Here is a 20,666-nt window from a genome sequence, read left to right on the forward strand (position 1 = left end):
TGAACAAAATTCAATAAAAATATTATAAACAAATCTTTTGTAGTTTGAGAAAAATAAATTTAAACGTATAAAAACTGCAAAAATTTCAATACAAATTTTAAAAAATTTTAATTTTTGATTTATACATATTTTTTAATACAATATTTTAAAAGAAATAGAAACCAACAAAACTGCATTTAAAATTGTGTGATAAGTGGTGTTCTTTAAGAAGAATAAAATAAAACGTAAAACCAAAAACTACGAAAACAGCTAATGATTTCAAAAACCGAAATAAAATATAAAAAAAAAAAATTAACAGGAAATTTTGAATATGATCTATGAAACTATTTTCCAACCAGAATCAACAAACATTTTAAAAATAGATGATTTAGAGAGAAAAAAATTTTACGTAAAAGTTAAAAATTTCCCATACAAATTTGTATGGGGAAAGTATGACCCTGGAGGCACCCAGAGAACCAAACGAGTCGATATTGTTTACGAACATTGAGTACTTACTCGAAAAAAACGATCTCGAACAAACAGAATCAACACAACTCAAATATGACTCGTAAGTAATCCTACATTTCAAACGAGTTCAAACGATCATTTTTCTTTTCGAGTAAAATCGAGTAAAATGATCGTTTATGATCAATGTGATCGAAATTACTCGAACTGGAAAGGAAATGTTCATAGTGTTCGAGGGTGGTTTTTCTTGTAGCATAAATAAAAGAGAATCAGTTTGGTACACAAAAGCAAGTTATATTTGTTTTATTTAAATTAATTAATTTGACAAGATAATGAAATGAAGAAAAACATATTAGAATAAAATTAAATTAAATACAGAAAAAAAAGAAAAATTAAATAAATCTTAATGCTAGATACAAAAAATTGAATAAATTAAATTAAGTTAAAAATTATGACACTTGTATTTATGAAAAAAAAAATATTTAAATTTTATTTATCTTTAAGTTTGAATTCGCAATCATCAAATTATTTACAGTTTCTGGGTTCAACCTCGATCGTTTTTCTGTAATTATATTTCCAGCCTGTGAAAATGCTCGTTCTGATGCTGCTGATGTTGCGGGAATACAATTCAAGATTTTATGTGCTTGCATTCTTCAAAAAAATGTTTCATCTGAGGTGTTTCAGCACTCGCTTTCTCCAAAACATTGTGTAAAAGATGACCGAAGCAATTGGAACGAAGATTATTTTCCAAAGCTTTGATGACATTGGATCCTCTGTCAGTAACAGAACGAACAGAATTTATGTTGTCTGTGATTCCATATTCCAAGAAAATAGTTTTTATTTTGTCAAAAATATTTTCTCCTGACAATGGTGCTTAAATTTCATCCGCAGCCAATACTCGTTCAAATAAACTTTCATTTATTATGTAATGAATAGTAAGCGCCAGGTAGGATCTCATTTTAAGGCTGTCAGTCCACAAATCTGTTGTTGCCGAAAAGTTTTTAACAAAACCGAGTTCTGTTTTGACTGTTTCCACTAATTTGTTGTTAATATTTTTTACATTGTTGCTTATGGTTGTTCCAGTGGGAAGCAAGTCTTTCACGTTAACATGTTCTCCGTATTTAGCACCGATTTTTATACGCTCTTTAACAAATGCCTGCATTCCAGAGCCTTCTACAGTAGAAAACGGTCTAATATCTTCAATGCACAGCTTCACGGACACATCAAAAACTGCTTTCTTATGGGCCATCGACACAATCACTTCTTTGTTTATATTTGGCAAGGTTTCTTTAAAACATCTGTGCCTCAAAAGGTTCGTCGTTTTTTGCACGATCTGCATGCCACAAAGTTTGGTATAGTATTACCATTTTGATTTTTTATTTCGCCAAAAGTCCCCCATACCTTACTTCGGCAGTTTCTTTTGTCGCAAATAGAAAATATATTATTATTAAGATTTAAGCTAATACTTTGTTCTTCCATTGTTTTTTACAAAACTATTACTTTTTTAAATGAACTCAGAAGATTACTATTTAAATATTGTTCTCGCAAGAAATCAGCTTTTGAACTAAAATATTTCATTCATAACTTTCCCTTTAACCCTTTCATGCTGATTTGTAATTTCCCCAATATACCTACCCGAAAAAATAGTAATTTTGTTTTAAAAACAATCATCCCAAATCGCATTATTGCATATTTTTTAGGGATAGGTTTCTACTACGCACCTACCTGCACAAATTAACTGGGCATTCCCCACTACCCCATTTGTATTGTTACCTAACGATTAATTACTTTTTTATTTACTCAGTCATTGAAAATCCTTTTCTAAACCATAATTGTAAAATTAAAATAACCTGCTTTAATTGCAGTTGTACCGCAAACCACCAACCCTCAAAACCTAAATAAAAAAAATATGCAACAGGTACCTAGAGGACGTAGAAATTGGAAGTGGTTGTTTTCATTGTTCAAAGTGTTCATGATTTTTCGATCACGTTCGAACCATAAACAAAAAATACCAAGACTGGAAACTGAGCGGTCTAATGACGTTTGCCTACAAGCTGCGAGGTGTGGTGAATGTCGTCAATCTATCGTTGTGTTCGTGTTAGATGTGTGGTGAATGTCGTGAATCTATAAATGTGTGCGTGTTAACGTCATTTACCAACGTGGTGGCAATCACATATATTCACAGACAACACTGAACACAAAATGGTTTTGGGGGGGAAGACGTAGGAAATTTTCCAGTCTTGGTATTTTTTGTTTATGGTTCGAACGTTTCAATCACTTTCGATCATTTCGAGTAAAGCCTAGTGTTTATGAACAGTCAATCTGTTTACGAGTAATTTTGTTCATGGGTATTGAGGATCCAGTATACTCATGAGTTCAAACAATTTGTGTGGTTTTGTTTGTGAGTATTTTTGTTTACGAGTAAGATGATTTACGAGTATAGAGAGAAAACGATCGAGCACGAACGATCATTTTAAAAAATTGAAATTGTTCGAACAGGTTCGAACATACTCATTTGGATCTCTGGTACACACTGATTTAAATTTTTGAAAGAATTAATACATACATTTTTAAGGCTAGTTTTGAAGGTTAATTTATCAATTGCAACAAGTCAACTTTCAAAAATTAAAAAAAAAACCATTTTCAATTATTATTTTTATAAAAAATAAAAAAAATATTTTGTGAGGGGTTTTCTATCTATAGATTATTTTGATTTGGCCTCAGGTAATCAACCGGGAATTGTTAATTTATAAAAACGAAAAAAATAATGCAAAATATTTTTATTTTAAATGGAGCGATTGGATATAATTCAATTGTAAAGTTCAAGTGACCTCAACTCCAAAGCGTTTCGCCCAGTTACGACAGTGAGCTCATCAGTTAGATGTTAGATCTTTCGTACCCTTACTAAGACGTCTAATTTTGGTCGATGTTTACTGACACTTATAAAACTCACAGCATGAATATACTGTGAATTTTAATATTCTAAGGGAATTTGTTTAAATTCACAGTATATTCATGCTGTGAGTTTAATAAGAGTAGGTAAGCATCGACCAAAATTAGGCGTTTTAGTAAGGGTACGACAGATTTAACAGATTAGCCCACTGTCGTACCTGGGCGAAACACTTTGGAGTTGAGGTCACTTGAACCTGAACTTTAAAAATTTAATTTATTTTAGAACAAAAATAATAAATTAAAAGATGTGATTTACCATTGTGACTGAAGCTATCATAATCCACTTTTATTAATTCATCCTTATCAAGGAACTTATCAGTTCGCGGGGAACCCCCTCCTTTCATTGATCGGAAATATTGACTCCATCTAGTGCGACCTGCATCCTTTTTCAGGCGTTTTTCTTTTGCTCTCCTATAGATATTAGAAATATTGTAATGTTACTTATTAGTGATCTCTGCGTATTCAATTATCAGAGCTTACTGCTACTTGCCTGTTTTGGAACCAAACTTGCACAACCCTCATGTCAAGGCCGGTGTCCTGAGATAGTTGTTCTCGTACGTGACGTGCAGGTTTCGGACTACTATTATAAGCATTCTTAAGCGTTTCTAATTGCTTTGCTGTAATTGTTGTGCGAGGTCTTTTGTTTGGCTGGTCTCCATCTAACGATCCTTCCAAATAAAGCCCTGTGTTTGTTGTATGTTATTGTAATATCATATAATATAAATTATTTTTTTTAAAACTCACTTACCTTTTGTTTTGGCTTCTTCATAATCACGTTTGCAAACTAATTTCCGGTCTTCCATAAGGTAGAATTCATCCCCAGTATTAAGAGTTCTCGAGCACATAACACATAGAAAACATTGCAGGTGGTAAACATTCTCCTGTGCTCTCCGGACAACTTGTGTGGGAGGTATGCCCAGATCACACGCCGAACATTTAGTTCCATATCTTCTACAAAAATTTAAAAACAAATTAGCAATTGATTACTCTTTTTCCAGATGAGAAACTTAATCACTTAAAAAAGTCGTCTTTGCAAAAAAGTTGACCATTTCGAGCAAAGCACTTGTCGTTAAGTTGAGTTTTACATTCACTACATTGTAAACATTGCGCATGCCACGTTCTTTCAAGAACTTTCAATATAAATCGATCCAAAATTAGCTCATGACATCCTCCACATTTTGGAATTGTTGCTGAAAGAAAAAGGAAATATGAGTAAATATTCAACTGGAATATACATTAGTGCGTTCGTTATTTAGGTTTTTTTCGAGAATAAAGTTCCTAAGTGGAAGAACTGTTTCTAAATAATAAAAAAATATCCTGTAATTTTTTCAGATTTTCATTTTGACACTAGATGGTGCCCCAAGAGGGTTAAAGTTTTATATCATTTGAATTAGGTATGCGTTGACTTATGAGGCCATTTTTTTTGGTATACATATAGACTTAAATCAAAATTTGACGAGGTTCTTGTCTACATTAAACAACGTTTTCAAAAAGGTATGAATCATTCTTCTAGGACCAGGGGTTTAGTCAGGGATTTAAGTCAAGTTGAGATCTCATCTTCAAACTTGATATATTGCATCCATATTGTATAGGAAGCATTAACAGTAAAGAAAATATAATAAAAAATGATCTAAGATACCCAAAACTGGAAGTGATTTGCTTATTTTTTTTGGGGCCCCCTCCATCTCCTACATTTTGACGCAGCCTTAAGCCTTAAGAACATTAGTTCAAAAAGTGAAAATTCTCAAACGCATTTTTGTATAGTTTTCCGGGCTGTTTTGTAGAAATTTGAAGCTACCCATATCCAAATGAAATGCTTAAACCTCGATTTTGAAGCTCGATTAATTTTCTACAAAATCGGGAATGTAAGCGATTCATTTCGGGCTGGGTAACTTCAAAATCTGCAAAAAAATTTAGAATTTAACATATTTTCGTATTTTGAAAGCTAACTTGTACCTATTTATAAAACCTTAAATATTTCAAATATAAGTGAGCTGCAAAATTGGGGATTGCACCGTAAAAGCCTACTTACCTACTAACTAAAAAAAAAAAATAAAAAACAGCAGAAATGCGTTCTTTTATTCGCCGATGTTAACTATTGTTAACATCGAACATCATCGTTCCTAAATGAGAAAAAAATAACAATATGTAACATTAGGAGTGTTTTTTATTACAACCGGTCTGAACTTGACAAAAAAAACGCAGTCTGGGCTAAGCAGTTTACATGTTAAATACAACAACACCTTAGCCCCTTGGGCTTAGTTGTTTAGCCCGGAGATTTCTCTGGGCTTAACTTTTTGAAGAGTTTTAAATCTGTGCTACCAAACTAATTTTTTCATAAATTGTTTAGAATTTGTTTAAAAACGTGAAAACTCACGTTTGGAAGGACAAAATGTATTAAAATAGTTTTGCTAGCATACATTTTTGTATCTCTTTGTAAAACATATATGAAAAATACAAGAAAATGACGAAAGCGAAAAATATGACAACTCTAAATTTTTTGTTGTGTCTGCTGTTTTCAGAACATTCAATATACAGTGCTGCCAAGATTTCAGGTTAAGCCCCGATGCGTTTTTTTTGTCCAGTTAAGACCGGTGGTAATAAAAAACACACCTATTATGACGTCACAAAATCATTCCTAAATTCATTGTTTAAGTGTCAAATAGTTATATTTTGTAGCTTTTTCCAATTCAGCTTCTGGACTTGAGTTGCAATGGGCGCATTCATGAATTTAGTGATTACGTAGTCAACTCGTACTGATTGGCTGAATACACTAAAAAATTAGTTAAAATTTTCCCTCCAACATAGTGCAAAAATTTCGGCTTCAAAGTTAGTTGACATTTCTCAGTCAGCTGTTTGATGGAAACAATTGTATTTTAATTTTAATTTTTTTTAGTAGAATTTATGAAAAAGCATTCAAAATGAAATTAATTGTGCAGTTTTCAAATACAAATTATGAAATTGTTTATTTAATTCAAATTAAAAGCAAAAAATGCACAATTTTTTTAGTTTCATATGTGTTCATTTGTAAAATATGACAGTTTACATTTGACTAGCTTTTTAGTGTTCGCATTCCAAAAGCTAATTGAAACTCGACTACTCAGTCACTACATTCGTGAATGCGCCCAATTTTAATCTGTCAAACACAACTAAATGGGGAAGAGAGGGGAAGATGTGAGAAGAGAATTTTTTATTTGTTTTCATATTTGATATTATTTAATGCTTTTTTTTCAATTTGCTGAGATTTCAATTTTAAAGAATTATTTCAGTACCAAATTAATTCTTTCGTGTTTATTTATTCATAAAATTGATCTCAAACAATTTGGTTTTGACAGATCAACAGAATGTATTAGTCGTTCCTAAATAAAAGTTGAAATTATCTAACAAAAACAACAACAACCATTTTTTGGCACAACAACCAAAGCTAATTTTATTTTAATAAAAGAACGGGCCACAGGTATTTAAAAAAAAAATCCACTGCCCGAGCAAACCAGAAGTGAAGGTATTTTTAAAGTTAAAATTGAAATATGAAACTTCTCATAGAATCTACAAAATTGATTTTTGGACAAGAAATTAGCATTTAACTAGCTACATTATCTGAGATTCGTTTTTCTTTGATTCCGCCAAAGTAAGGGACGTAATAATTTAGCAAGTTCTTTTATGAAATAATTTTGTGGATTTTCGATTTTAAGCACATTTTTAAAGCAGCTAGTTCCTCGTAGAAACCAACAGGAGTTTCTTTATTCTAGTTTTCTACCAGTTTTGTTGATCCTTGTTTTACTACATCATTTGAATATGGATATAGTTTATCTGGTTCTAAGAAGACTCTTAAATCCTTGTTGAATTTAACCTATCAAAATATCCCAGGTGGCAATTGTACACGTTGACTTTAAAGTACGATTCCGAATTTGAAATTCTAACTCTATTCTATAACTTCTGCCAACTCATCATAGTCCGTTCAAATTAGACTGAAATAAGGGGGTGAGGTTACATAAACTCTCAGCAAGCTGAAAATTGGTAGGATTGTTGGAAACACCATCATAAATAAAACCTAAAAAGTCCTCATCGATCCGAGACCTGGAAAAATATTTACATGGGGTCAAAGGTCACAAAAACGCTTTTTTCACGATTTTCTGCAAAATGGTAAGTCTTATCAAAAAAATTTCAATGCGAAAATTGTAGACCAGCTTATTATCTATAAAAAGTGGCATGACACTTTTTTCCTCAGACCCACCGTTATTGAGATATAAAGATTCGAAAAAGGTGAAGTTGAGTTGTAATCGTCATAATTATGCACACGTTTCCACGCCACCTTTGAGGTAGTGTACCTAGCGCGTTTTTTTAATGTGGTTTCGCCGGTAGGCCTATTCCACGGATTTATTTATACATTTCTATTCTAAACAAAAATTCCCGGGAAAAAAGTTTCGGAAGGAGGGCTCCCAATCTTAACCATGGGGGAACAAAATTCAAGCTTAAAGAGACTGAGATCTCGGGAAGTTTTCAGTTGGGATCCCTTCTTCAGAAAACATATCCCCCGGATTCTTGTTTAGAATAGACCTGGGGTGGAATTACGGTACACGATTACGATCATACGTTAACGTTTTCACTATTTCTGTCTCTATTTAATTATTAGAAAACGATAGGGACACATAGCAACCATTCGTTAACGAACGTATGCCGTAATTCGACCCCTGATTATGACGATTACAACTCAAAATTTTTGAATCGTTATATTTCCAAAACGGTGGGTCTGAGGAAAAAAAGTGTCATGACAATTTAATAATAAGCTGGTCTACAATTTTCGCATTGAAAATTTTTTGATAACACTTACCGTTTTGCTGAAAATCAAGAAAAAACCGTTTTTTTGACCTTTGACCCCGAGTAATTTTTTTTCCAAGTCTCGGATCGATGAGGACTTTTTAGGTTTTATTTATGATGGTGTTTCCAACAATCCTACCAAATTTCAGCTTGCTGGGAATTTTTGTAACCTCACCCCTTTTTTTGGTCTTATTTGACCAGACTCATGGTACCGATAACTTCCTTATAACTCTAGGTATGACAAACCTTTTACCATTTTGAAATTCCTCTTAGATGAGAGTATTTTTAAAAAAGGTGGCCACCTAGGTTCCTTCGATTTATTTTGTACCACAGTTGTTTAAAATTTTTCATAAAATATTTTTTTTTCATTTTGCTCGAAAAACAGATTTCAAATTTTTTTTTAAGAAAAAGAAAGCTATGAAGTTGTTAAACTTAATATGTACTCACCCAATTATTATAAAAAAATATAAAAAAAAGAAATAAATAAAATTCATTCATTTGTGGTTGTAGTGAACGAAAACACAAGATGATAAAATTTAAAATACACTGAACGAAAAAAAGTCAATATTTTATGAACTGGTTGCGATAGCACTTTTTTATATCTGTTTTTGGAACAGTCATAAGTGTAGCTATTAGGGTTGTCCATTCCCTATCGGACACCCTGTTTATATTCAGACCTATTCTAAACAAAAATTCCCAGGGAAATTGTTTCGGGAGAATGGCTCCCAATCGGAAAAATGGATAAAATTTTCATATTTTTTTGCTTTCCCCATATTCTTTACCATTGAAGAACGAAATTCAAGCTAAAAGATAGTAAAATTTTAGGAACTTTTCTGTTGGGGTTTTTTTTTTTTCAAAATAGGCCTGATTATTACGACTACAACTCAACTTCAACTTTTTGAATAGTTATATCGAAAAAACGGTGGGTCTGAGGAAAAAAGTGTCTTGACACTTTTTATAGATAATAAGCTGGTCTACAATTTTCGCATTGAAAATTTTTTGATAAGACTTTTCGTTTTGCTAAAAATCGTGAAAAACCCATTTTTTTGACCTTTGAACCCCCGTAAATTTTTTTCCAGGTCTCGGATCAATGAGGACTTTTTAAATTTTATTTATGATGGTATTTCCAACAATCCTACCAATTTTCAGCTTGCTGGGAATTTATGTAACCTCAAATGTCTAATTTGACCGGACTATCAAAAAAGCGCTTCGTTATGTTACTGCTTTTAATTTTGAAAACATGTCTCACTTCCCAAAAAAAAAATGTTTTGTTTCTTTAAGTCATGCTGAAGGACTTTTGAAACAGGATTTATAATTTCAAACACAATAGTCGTTACTTGCATTTAAATTTCCAAAGAAACATGCACAAAAACTGGTAATCAAAAAAAGTTTAACTGTGGGCCCCTATATCCTGGGGCCCTTGGGCACTAGACTGGGCCAAAAAAAAAAAATATTTTTTTTTTTGAAATTAATATCGAAAATCTTGTTCAGGACGATGAAAAAAAAATTTGGTGAAAATTTGAGCCGTTAAAAAAAATTTTAAGAGGTCTATCATCGGTGTTTTTTATTTTTATACATGATATGACGTTTTACAACAGAACTGCTAGACGATCAAAGTAAAAAAAATTTCTGTTCATTTTTTCTTATATAAAATTAAATTTCCTACAAAAAAGATCTTATTGAAAATTTTCGTCAGACGAGCCGTATTCGAGTAATTAAGCTTTTTAAATCGAAATGTTTTTTCAATTTGACTGTTTCACTTTGGAATTTTGTGATGAGCAAATAAGTGAATAAAAAACTAAAATCACGACAGATTCTTATATGAAATTTAATTTTCTACAAAAAAGGTCTTGTAGTAATTTTCCCTAAATTGAGTTCTAAAGAAGTTATTCACGATTTAAATCGAGAAAAAAATTAAAAAATCAATTTTCAATTTCAAAATTTTCTAATTCACTGAAAATTCAATATTTTCAAATTAGCAAGATGTTTTCTTGTAGGGAATTAAACGTTCTATAAAAAGTTCCTTGGCAGCAAATTAATTGCTATAACCGTTTAGAAGATAACCGATTTATACTGACATTAAAACTAAGAAAACTCAAAAAAAAAAATTATTTTGGATATTTTTTTGTGTGCCGGGGATGACAGCAACATGTCGCGACAGTGCCAGCACACAAAAAAAAAAGTTGTATGTACTAGGAGCCAGACCTATCTTTCTATATGTGTTTGGACCCGGTGAATCCGAATTTCAAGTCCGTTTTTCCCGGTCACCCTCCAGTTTTGAGAAAAATGCAACAATGACCCCAAAAAAGGTAAAAAAACTTCCTTTTTTTGAGTTTTTTGCATTTTACTCAAAAGTGGAGGGTGACAGGGCCAAACAGACTTGAAATTCCAATTCAGCGGGTCCTAAAACATATAGAAAGATAGGTCTGGTTCCTGGTACATGACATTTTTTTTGTGTGCCGGTGTTATTTTTGGATTTAAAAAATAATTTTTTTTTTTTTTGAAAAACAATTTTTTTTTAAAGTTATTTAATGAATTTTATGTGTCAATCTTTAAATACGAGAGCAATTCGCAATTCAAATTGAAACCATTGTACCATGGCGTTTTCCATTGAACCAAAACATTGATGTACCGTCGACGAGCCGGCAATAGTTTTTTCTCAAACGTTTTCCAACGGAAAAAGTATTGATGTTTTTTGCCGACGAATTGATTCTTTTTCTTCTTTTAATACGAATTACTCATATTTTTACACTGATTTTAACACGCACTACAAATTTGACAGTTTTGCAAACTTCAAACGAAATTATTATTTAAGGAAAAAGATAATGGAAGAGAATTCGTTGTTTTTATTAATAAATAATCTTACCTACAGTGGAAAAAAAGGTATTTTTCTTGTTTTTTGAAAATATTATTGTCTTATTTTTTTTTTGAAAACTGAATTTAGGTTTGGTGGTTTGGATTTAAAATTTTGTCCGCATACAACGCCACATAGTTTGTTTTCTTTTTGAAAACATATATTTTCCGTATAGGTGTAGAAAAAAATTTTTTGGTAGATGGTCTGACCGACAAAAATGTTTTGAGAATATAATATTCGTTCCTTCGGGGCCCCCCTGAGAATGGGGGCCCTGGGCACGGGCCCCGTGTGCCCTTATGGTAAAGACGGTATTGTTTGGGGCCCTGTTACATGGATACAGCTGATACAGCGGTAGCTACGCCACTGGCACCGATATTTGATAAGTGGTTCTTGTAGAGGGGCTCAATGAAGTAAATGAATATGAGCGAAAAACCATAAAAAATAGGCTATTATTTATGCTTTTAGCTCCTTAGAAATAAATGAAAGAATGAACTATTTAAACACAAGATTAATTCATTATATATTTAATTCAAGGTTAAAATATAAAAATTTATAAAATTATTTTTTTGATTTATAATGTCGAAGCTTATAATGTTCGTTGATGGTGATGACTGTTCACTGCCGTAGTTGGATCTCTCCTTAAAATCTAGCAATCGAAGTTTAACATGATCTTCTGACATGATGTGTTTACGGGATTTTGTTGTGCGGCAATTATTATTATTTATTCCACAAAGGGATTATAGTTATGTACAGATGTTGCGCGTGTCATATGATTTCTTTCAGTGTTGCTGATGATGATTTTTTGTACTGTTGCTACTGTCAATGTGGGTAAATGTAAACAATTTCATGTCTTTTTTTGTTTTGACTTTAGATTCTAATATGTTTTCACGGAACAACTTGAAAGGTATCTTCAAACGCAAATATGAAATGATGGCAATTCTTTTGTATAAATTACTGTCAAATATGGCATTTTTACACCGAAAAAAAAAAAATTGATGATAACAGCTATCAAATTAACATTTTTGAGTGACAAAAGTCGTCCAACAATTAAAATATCAATTTTGATATTTTATCATATCATTTTGACATTTTTTAATTTTAGGTGGATAGTGAAAATTTCACTTTGACAATTAAAATATCAATGTTGACTAGATTTTACCTATTTCTTTCTTTTTCTTTTTATTATTTTTATTATTTTAAGTATTTTCTTTCTTTTTTCAAAACATTACTGAAAGTGAATATTCTTTATAAAATAGTGGTGATATTATTTTTTCTCAAACTATGTGAAGTAAAATCTTATTGCCGATCAAATTTTCTCAGTAAATCATACATTTTACTTCGAAAAAACACGAAGCGCCTTTAAATTAGTACACATTAAGAATTTTTTATTTAATACCTATTTTTCAATAATTTGGAATGAGAAATTGAAATGAAAAAATGATAATAAAATATCAAAAAAAATTTCCTAAATGTGACATTGAAATATCATCCTGATAATAAAAATATTGTTTTAACATTTTAAATATCATAAAACACATTTTATAGAGCATTTTTGGCTGATATTTGAAAAATGTTAATTTGATATTTAAAAAATGTCGTTATCCATATGATAAATAGTTCAAGAAGGTATTTGACAACAACTTTTCCAAACTCCAATAAAAGTTTTTATTTTCTTCATTTGATTTTTTATATAAGCACCCAATATGCATCCTGAGAAGCTCTGAACGTTAAAAATTTTTTTTACGTCAAGAACATCATCCACTATGATGGTGTAGCAATTGAGTAAAAATACTTTATTTTTACTAAAATCAATAAACTCAGCAATAATATATGTTTGTTTACATTTACACCCAGAATACGATGTTCACATTTTCCCATTATGAAAAATATTCTGGGGTAGATGTAAACACATGAAAAATAAAAAAAAAATTAAAAAATCAACTTTTTGAATATTTTTTTATGTCATTCGTTTGTGACTGTTTGTGACAGCAATAAAAAGTTTTGTGACTCGCTAGTTTTTTAGTTCTTAACAAATTTAAAAAAAAGTACCAGTTAGCCATTTTTTTTCAAAACTGAAATAGTATGGACTTTTTTATACTCATTCGATCAGAAATCGTTTGTGACTCCCGAATATATCAATAAAATCGTTTGTGACAACTTAGTTTTCGAGAGAAATAAGAAAAACTAATTAAATTTCACCACACTTTCATTTTGTTTATCAATATGGGCGGAGCTATGCATAGGATTCATGATGCTGAGGTGAGTTTTTATACTTTGAGGTGAGCAACATGTTGCAAATGTATACAAGTAAAGAAGATTGATTGTAAGCATAACCTACTGTTGTTTCTACTTCAATGAAGGGAAATAGAGTTTGAATTTTTAATTTATAAATCAAAATAAGTCAGCGACTACCATTTTCATCTAAACTCTTATGGGTAAACCTTATCTAATGTTTAACTTCATTCTATTGAAAATTGTTAACATATTTCGAATTTACTAACAAAATTGTTTGTGGTTTAACAAATTGATTGTGATAGCCTATTTTCCAAAATCTTTCTGTAGCTGGTCTAAATTTTTACTCATTCCATTTGAAATTGTTTAAACTATTAGAATTTACCAAAGAAATCGTTTGTGACAACCTAGTTTGCTGTGATAGCCTATTTTCCAAAATCTTTCTGTGGCTGGTTTAAATTTTTACTCATTCCATTTGAAATTGTTTAAACTATTAGAATTTACCAAAGAAATCGTTTGTGACAACCTAGTTTGTTTGTGATAGCCTATTTTCCAAAACTGCATAAATAATGGCTGGTTCCATTGAAAATTGTTGATTAATTTTGCAGTAAAATTTCTATGACAGATTTGTATACAAGAAGTAGGACAATAACTTAGCTGCATTATGTTATTTTACTGTATTTTTGCATTTTTTATTATTATTTTTATTTTGATAAGAATAGTCTCTTCTTCACGATAATTTTTACAAATAAATTTCGCTTTACATTTCTGCAGATTTTGATCATGGTCAAGAGAGGGTTGATTTTTAGAGATGAAGAAACTAAATGGGAGAGAGCGAGATAGGTAATGAATGTTGATACAAACACCAACAAGGAAAAGAAAAAAACTTTCTGCAAATGAATACTTACCTAGGCAGATTCGTACGTTGAGTTGTCGGGGCCCCGGGACAAGGCTAAATTTTGGGGCCCCTTTTCAATAGAAAATAAGAACAAATAAAAAGTTACGTATACGCCCACTTATTTTTTTTGGGGCCCCTGATATATCTATCATTTGTTGGTCGCTAAGTTTATGCAAGTTATATTTTTTGGGGCCCCAAGATAATATGTAATTTTTCTTTCAAAAAGCAATTTATTTTTTTGGGACCCCTTAGTTATATATATTTTTTTAGATGAAATATTATGTGGCTGGCTATAACAATTCATTGAAAAATATAATTTGTCCCTCTAGTGTCCGAAGTGGTTCATTGTCCCCTTACGGGCCCTGGCGTGTTGGGGGCCCCGGGGCACCGCCCCACTTGCCCCAATGGTGTGTACGCCCCTGTCCATAACACAAAACTGTAGCTAAGACCTATATTTTGAAGTTTTCTTAGGGAGCGGGTCATAATTCTGCTTGTCAAAATTCTGAACGACAAAATTCTGTGGGGTCAAAATACTGTAAGACCATAATTCTTTACGTCATTATACTGTAAATACAAAATTCTGTACGTCAAAATACTGTATGAACCAAATACTGACTTGCTAAATTCTGTTTTGTAAAATTCTGTACGGCAAAATACTGTATTTTCAATACAGTATATTTAAAGAAATTTCCTTTGATAAAAAAACACTAAATACTAGCTTTAAAAAATATAATTATTGACAGTAAAGTTGTAATTTTATACAAACATTCTATATTTTATATTCATAATTATTAAAGTAAAAAGTAAATCAATTCTAGGAACACAAATCAAACTTTTCTTAAACATACAAAATACATTTTACAAAAAAAATGTCAAAATCAATATAAATTTAATTTTTTTTCAATCCGTTTTAGGTATGCAACGTGGTTTAATTCAGATTGTTTTTTTAAATAAGTGTAGTTTTGTTTTCTCTCTCTTTTTTCCGTAGCTCCTAATAAAGTACCTAGATTAATCAGCATTAGAAGCTTGCCTCTTAAGTTGATCTCTTAGAAATTCATAGTAAACCCTCTTTTAAATATATCTGTATTTCAAAATTCTGTAAAAATGGTGTAAAAAATATCGTTTTGATAATGTAAAAAAGTGCGCGCGCACTACAAAAAAACAAAACTACACTTATTTAAAAAAAACAATCTGAATTAAACCACGTTGCATACCTAAAACGGATTGAAAATAAATTAAATTTATATTGATTTTGAAATTTTTTTGTAAAATGTGTTTTGTGTGTTTAAGAAAAGTTTGATTTGTGTTCCTTGAATTGATTTACTTTTTACTTTAATAATTATGAATATAAAATATAGAATGTTTGTATAAAATTACAACTTTACTGTCAATAATTATAATTAAAGCTAGTATTTAGTGTTTTTTTATCAAAGGAAATTTCTTTACATATACTGTATTGAAAATACAGTATTTTGCCGTACAGAATTTTACAAAACAGAATTTTGCAAGTCAGTATTTTGTTCATACAGTATTTTGACGTACATAATTTTGTATTTACACTATAATGACGTACAGAATAATGGTCTTACAGTATTTTGACCCTACAGAATTTTGTCGTACAGAATTTTGACAAGCAGAATTATGACCCGCTCCCTAAGAAAACTTCAAAATATAGGTCTTAGCAACAGTTTTGTGTTATGGATATTGGATATCTTCATATCTCAAAGATAGGTTATATGGTGTTGTTTTTAAGAGTGAACGTTCTAAATATTTTACAGTTAACTCCGGTGTTCCTCAGGGTAACCATCTTGGTCCGTTATTATTTGTACTATTAATTAATGATCTTCCGTCAGTCCTAGTTGATTTAATGTTTCTTATATATGCCGATGATGTAAAAATTTTTCGTACAATTAACTTTGTAGAAGACTGTAATATTTTACAAAAAGACCTTCAAAGTTTCTGGGAATGGTGCAGTTTTAAATATTGACAAGTGTAAAACAATGTGTTTTACACGCAAGAAAAATGTGATTGTGCATAATTACGCTATTAATTTGTCACCATTGTGTAATCTGTCTAGTTTTACTGACCTTGGGATAGTGTTGGACTCTAAACTTACTTTTATTGACCATTTTGAATATATTATTAAAAAAGCTAACATGAATCTCGGTTTTATTAAAAGGTTTGCTCGTGAATTTCGTGATCCTTATGTTTTAAAAACTCTTTATGTCTCTTTTGTAAGATCCATCTTAGAGTATGGTTGTGTTGTGGGAACGGGTCGTTATTCTGTATTCCAAAATTCTGTATGACCAAAATTCTGTATCTGAAGAAAAAATTCTGTATTCCATTATTCTGCTTTTCTATTATTCTGTATTTCAAAATTCTGTAAATCCAAAATTCTGTTTTTCAAAATTCTGTAAATCCATTATTCTGCTTTTAAAAATTCTGTAATTCTAAATCTCTACATTAAAACATGTCCCTCAAGTAAGCAGAGCAAGTACCCCAAATATATATCAAGTGCTTTTTTTACACAAATAATTTTTTTTCTGTGATATTCGAAAAAATTTTTTTTTTGAAATTATCTTGAATAATTTAGTGCTTTGAGTTAAGTACCCAATTTTCGAAAAAAATTTCCGAGATTTTATATTAAAAAAAAATATTTTCATTTTCCATACAAATTCATGTTCTACTAACTTGAATTTATTTTTTTTTTTCAAAAAATTCCACTTTTTCGAAAAAATTGGACATAAATAATTGAAAAAAAATTCAATTTTTTTCGACAAAATTCGAATGGAGTTATTAAGTGCATGACTAATTTGAGTTAAGTACCCTATTTTCCGAAAAATTTTCCGAGATTTTTCATTAAAAAAATATTTCATTTTCCATGTTTTTTTTTGTAACTTGTTCTTTCTTCGTTATTAAACATAAAAATAAAACCATCGACACACAATTTATCCTTTCCTTTATTAGGTTTTAATAAGTTAATATTTTCCATTTGTCTGAATTCATTTTATATCACGATTAACTCATAACACTTAACTTAAGCTGTCGAACGCAAACTGTTTCAAGGTTCTGCATAGAAAATATCAAAAATCAATAGTCCAAAATTCTGTAAATGATAAAAGAAAAATTGTTTTGATAATGAAAAAAGTGCGCACTTTTTTAATTTTCAAAACAATTTTTCTTTTATCATTTACAGAATTTTGGAGTACAGAATTTTGGAATACAGAATTTTGAAATCCAGAATTTTGTGTTTACAGAATTTTGAATTTACAGAATCTTAAAATACAGAATTTTGAATTTACAGAATTTTAAAATACAGAATTTTGGAATACAGAATTTTGGAATCCGAATTTTGGCCCATACAGAATTTCGACCCCAACCCTTGTGTTGTATGGGCACCTTATTATGCGGTTCATATAAACAGATTGCAGCCCGTTCAAAGAAGATTTAAGATTATTACCATGGTCGAATCGATTTAACTTGCCACCTTACGCTCAACGTATTCAATTAATAAATCTCCCATCTCTAACAAGTCACAGAGCGTATATACAATTTTTTTTTATTGTTGGAATAATCAATGGATCAATTTCAGCTCCATTGATCCTCAGTCGTTTGAATTTCACTGCTAGTCAATATAGTTTGAGAAGGCAGTTGCCAATTAGTAACATTTTTAGTAGATCAAACTACGGTGCTAATAGTCCTTTAAATCTTTTAATAACTATCTACAATAAAAAAATAGCTTTACACCTTAGATTGATTCAATCTCAATCCAAAATAGTATTAAGAAAAATAAAATTTTTAGTCTGAGTAAGAAACAAACACAAAAAAATAGATCGTACTTAAACAAAGACCAAAATTATCGCTTTTTATGCTCTCTAAATTACAATTGCTCAAATTTAGAAATTATGAGATCAAATATTTTAAGCCTTGTTTATTAACTAAATAATAAAATTTATTTCATTCGATTATTGTCATCTCGCCAGATTTGTAAAGTAAATTTGTCATATATAGTTCCAGTTCAAAGTTAAAATTTAATTATGGTGTTTTTCGTACTGCCCGTCTGGTGGCAGCACATATTTAAAGAAGAAACATGTCAAATAATTTCTCCATTTTTGCTTGTCATTTTTGATTGAAAATTACCTAACCACAAAAGTCATAAAATCAGGTTGACTAAGGCGTAATTTTTCTTTCTTTTTTAATTGGAATAAATACCTATGTAAGTTAAACATTGTAATATTCATGAATTTGTAATAAATAGAATTAATTTTTGTTTGATGCAAGGATTTTTATTTGGGAATTGAATCCGAATCGCCGAAGGTCAACATAATTTTATTTAATAGAGATGACTGATGAAATTGCACATAGCTGCGTCGCCAATGGCGGCAATTTGCCGGACGATGAAGAAATGGTTGCGTGCGAAACTTGTGCTCGTTGGTCGCATTTCAACTGTGCTAAATTTGTTCCTTCCTTGTACTGTACTGCAACTCCGTGGTACTGTCACAAGAATGAATGCGAGGATGTTGCAAAAAATCGAGATAGGGAAGGGGATAAAAGCAAACAAGTGGCTGCCAGTGAAAAAAACTCTGATGATTTCGATGTTCTGATTGAGGCAGCCAAGTTAGCTCAGACGACTCAACGAAATCGAATTACTTAAAGCTGAGATGGACGTGCTTAAATCAAAATTGCATACAGCAACGAAGGAGCCCCTAGTCAAGTTAATTCTAGGCCTGTTGAATTGACAAAACTCGCCAACGCTGGACTAGAAGCAGTTCGTCAGATTGGTTGCAAGCATAAGCAAATTTTGGAAAATTCGTCTCACGCTCATTCAACTCCTCATAAGGCTGACGATCATCTTGAACCAAGAAGTTCCGATACAAGTTTATGCCAGCAATCAGATATGTCAAACTTGTTAACGATTCTCACTCGTAATCAGGTGCAAGAGTTGCCGTCGTTTTCGGGTCACGATCACAAGGAGTGGCCTTATTTTGAGTTAGTGTACAAGTCTACTACCGAAAAGGGAAGATACAACAGCAGAGAGAACGTAGCGCGTCTTAGAAAGGCGCTGGTTGGTGAGCGATCGGTTGCGTTACTATACATATAAATCTTCTCAAATTGCCGGTGTTAAGTTCTGGAAGCGATATGAAGCTGCGCCAATGGGCCGTGACATTAAATGGTTTCGTTGGTGATATCAACTCCATGGATCTTAGCAAAGAACTCAATAACAATTATGTTCTCACTGATGTGCCCGTCGTTGTATCATGATTGGCAGAAACGAAAAATAAAGAATCCTGATGCAAATTTAGAAAATTTTGCAGTGGTCATTTCTGATAAGTTGTTTGATTTACCTCCAGAGTTATCGAAGTCATCGAAGCCACCAGGTAGAGACAAGGCAGTCAGTGCAGCTGTGTCAAAAAGAGTTTTGACTCACCAGTCAGTATCCAACGCAAGTGTTTGTGTCAAGTGTGGCAAATCTGTGCATGTGCTGAGTGATTGTGAAGCTTTCAAGGCGATGAAAGTAGACGAGAGGTTCGAGTTTGCGAAAAACAATGCCATATGTTTCAGATGCCTAGATCCAGTGCCACACAAGTGGAATAGGTGTTCGCAAAGGAAGTTTTGTGGAATTGAAGGCTGTTCAAAGCACCACCACCCTCTTTTGCATCTGACTGCTCCAAGATCATCTATAAATTCATCTGCTCCTGCGTTCACTCCACGTGCACAGATTCACTCATCACATCTTGGAGTTAAGGCACCTGTGATGTTCAAGGTTGTTCCGATTCGACCAACGGCAGCTATTTGGACACATACATATGCCTTTTTAGATGATGGATCCTCGATTGAGATGATTGAACGAGAGGTTTATGAATACTTGAACCTGAAAGGTGAGCCCGAATCTCTAGTACTGCACTGGACTAAGGGTGTTTCGAGAACAGAGCAGTCAATACGAACAACTTTAGGTGTCTCAGCTGTGAATAAGGTCAAACGATTCACACTGAAGGATATATACACAGTTAATGGTTTAGAACTTCCTAGCCAGACCGTCAATGTCAGCACTTTACAGAAATCTTTTGCTCATCTTAAAGATTTGCCGTTAATTGAACTGAATAATGCAAAACCGAAGATTCTTTTGGGTTTAGACCAGGCTAGCAGAGGTCGACAATGGACGATGAACCAAGAGCTATTAAGACACCCCTAGGTTGGGTTGTGTTTGGAACAACTGGTTTTTTCAATTTCAATTTTTTTGTTTTATTGAACATACTATATACAATTGACTTAAGCTTAACTTATTTCTAATAAGATACATTGATTGATATAAAATTTGTTGGCACATATGGGGCCTATCCTTATACAATGGATAAAAGATAAAATATATATAAATATAGTACATGAATAGGCTTAATTTTACAAGTCTGCTGACTAGGTTATCCTCGGGGTGTTCCGTCCCAGTTGTCCAGTTGTGGTATTGATTAT

The 20,666-nt window shown here is 31.6% G+C and overlaps 2 protein-coding genes across 3 annotated transcripts in view; one reads left to right on the forward strand and one right to left on the reverse strand.

Moving 5' to 3' along the window:
* The window catches only part of LOC129906406 (LIM/homeobox protein Lhx3), an 88,166-nt gene that overhangs the window by 13,171 nt on the left and 54,329 nt on the right, over nt 1–20,666 (reverse strand). Inside the window, exons 2-5 of one of the 2 annotated variants that reach the window (XM_055982169.1) lie at nt 4,412–4,586; nt 4,145–4,344; nt 3,887–4,079; nt 3,653–3,807 (exon numbers count right to left, since the gene is read on the reverse strand). In XM_055982169.1, coding sequence (XP_055838144.1) covers nt 3,653–3,807; nt 3,887–4,079; nt 4,145–4,344; nt 4,412–4,586 — 723 coding nt within the window. Of the gene's footprint in view, nt 1–3,652; nt 3,808–3,886; nt 4,080–4,144; nt 4,348–4,411; nt 4,587–20,666 lie in introns of both variants that reach the window. The other variant, XM_055982168.1, reaches the window with a different exon arrangement.
* Nucleotides 18,306–20,547, forward strand: LOC129906408 (uncharacterized). The gene is made up of 2 exons (XM_055982170.1): nt 18,306–18,414; nt 18,480–20,547. Exon 2 carries the CDS (start codon nt 19,369–19,371, stop codon nt 20,389–20,391), a length of 1,023 nt encoding a protein of 340 aa, XP_055838145.1. The 5' UTR covers nt 18,306–18,414; nt 18,480–19,368; the 3' UTR covers nt 20,392–20,547.

The sequence above is a fragment of the Episyrphus balteatus genome, chromosome 1, assembly GCF_945859705.1.
Source record: "Episyrphus balteatus chromosome 1, idEpiBalt1.1, whole genome shotgun sequence".
In the NCBI taxonomy this organism is placed as follows: domain Eukaryota; kingdom Metazoa; phylum Arthropoda; class Insecta; order Diptera; family Syrphidae; genus Episyrphus; species Episyrphus balteatus.

Excerpts from the sequence above, each read along its gene's own strand:
- LOC129906408 (XM_055982170.1), top strand. The coding sequence starts at position 19,369 with ATGGTTTCGTTGGTGATATCAACTCCATGGATCTTAGCAAAGAACTCA.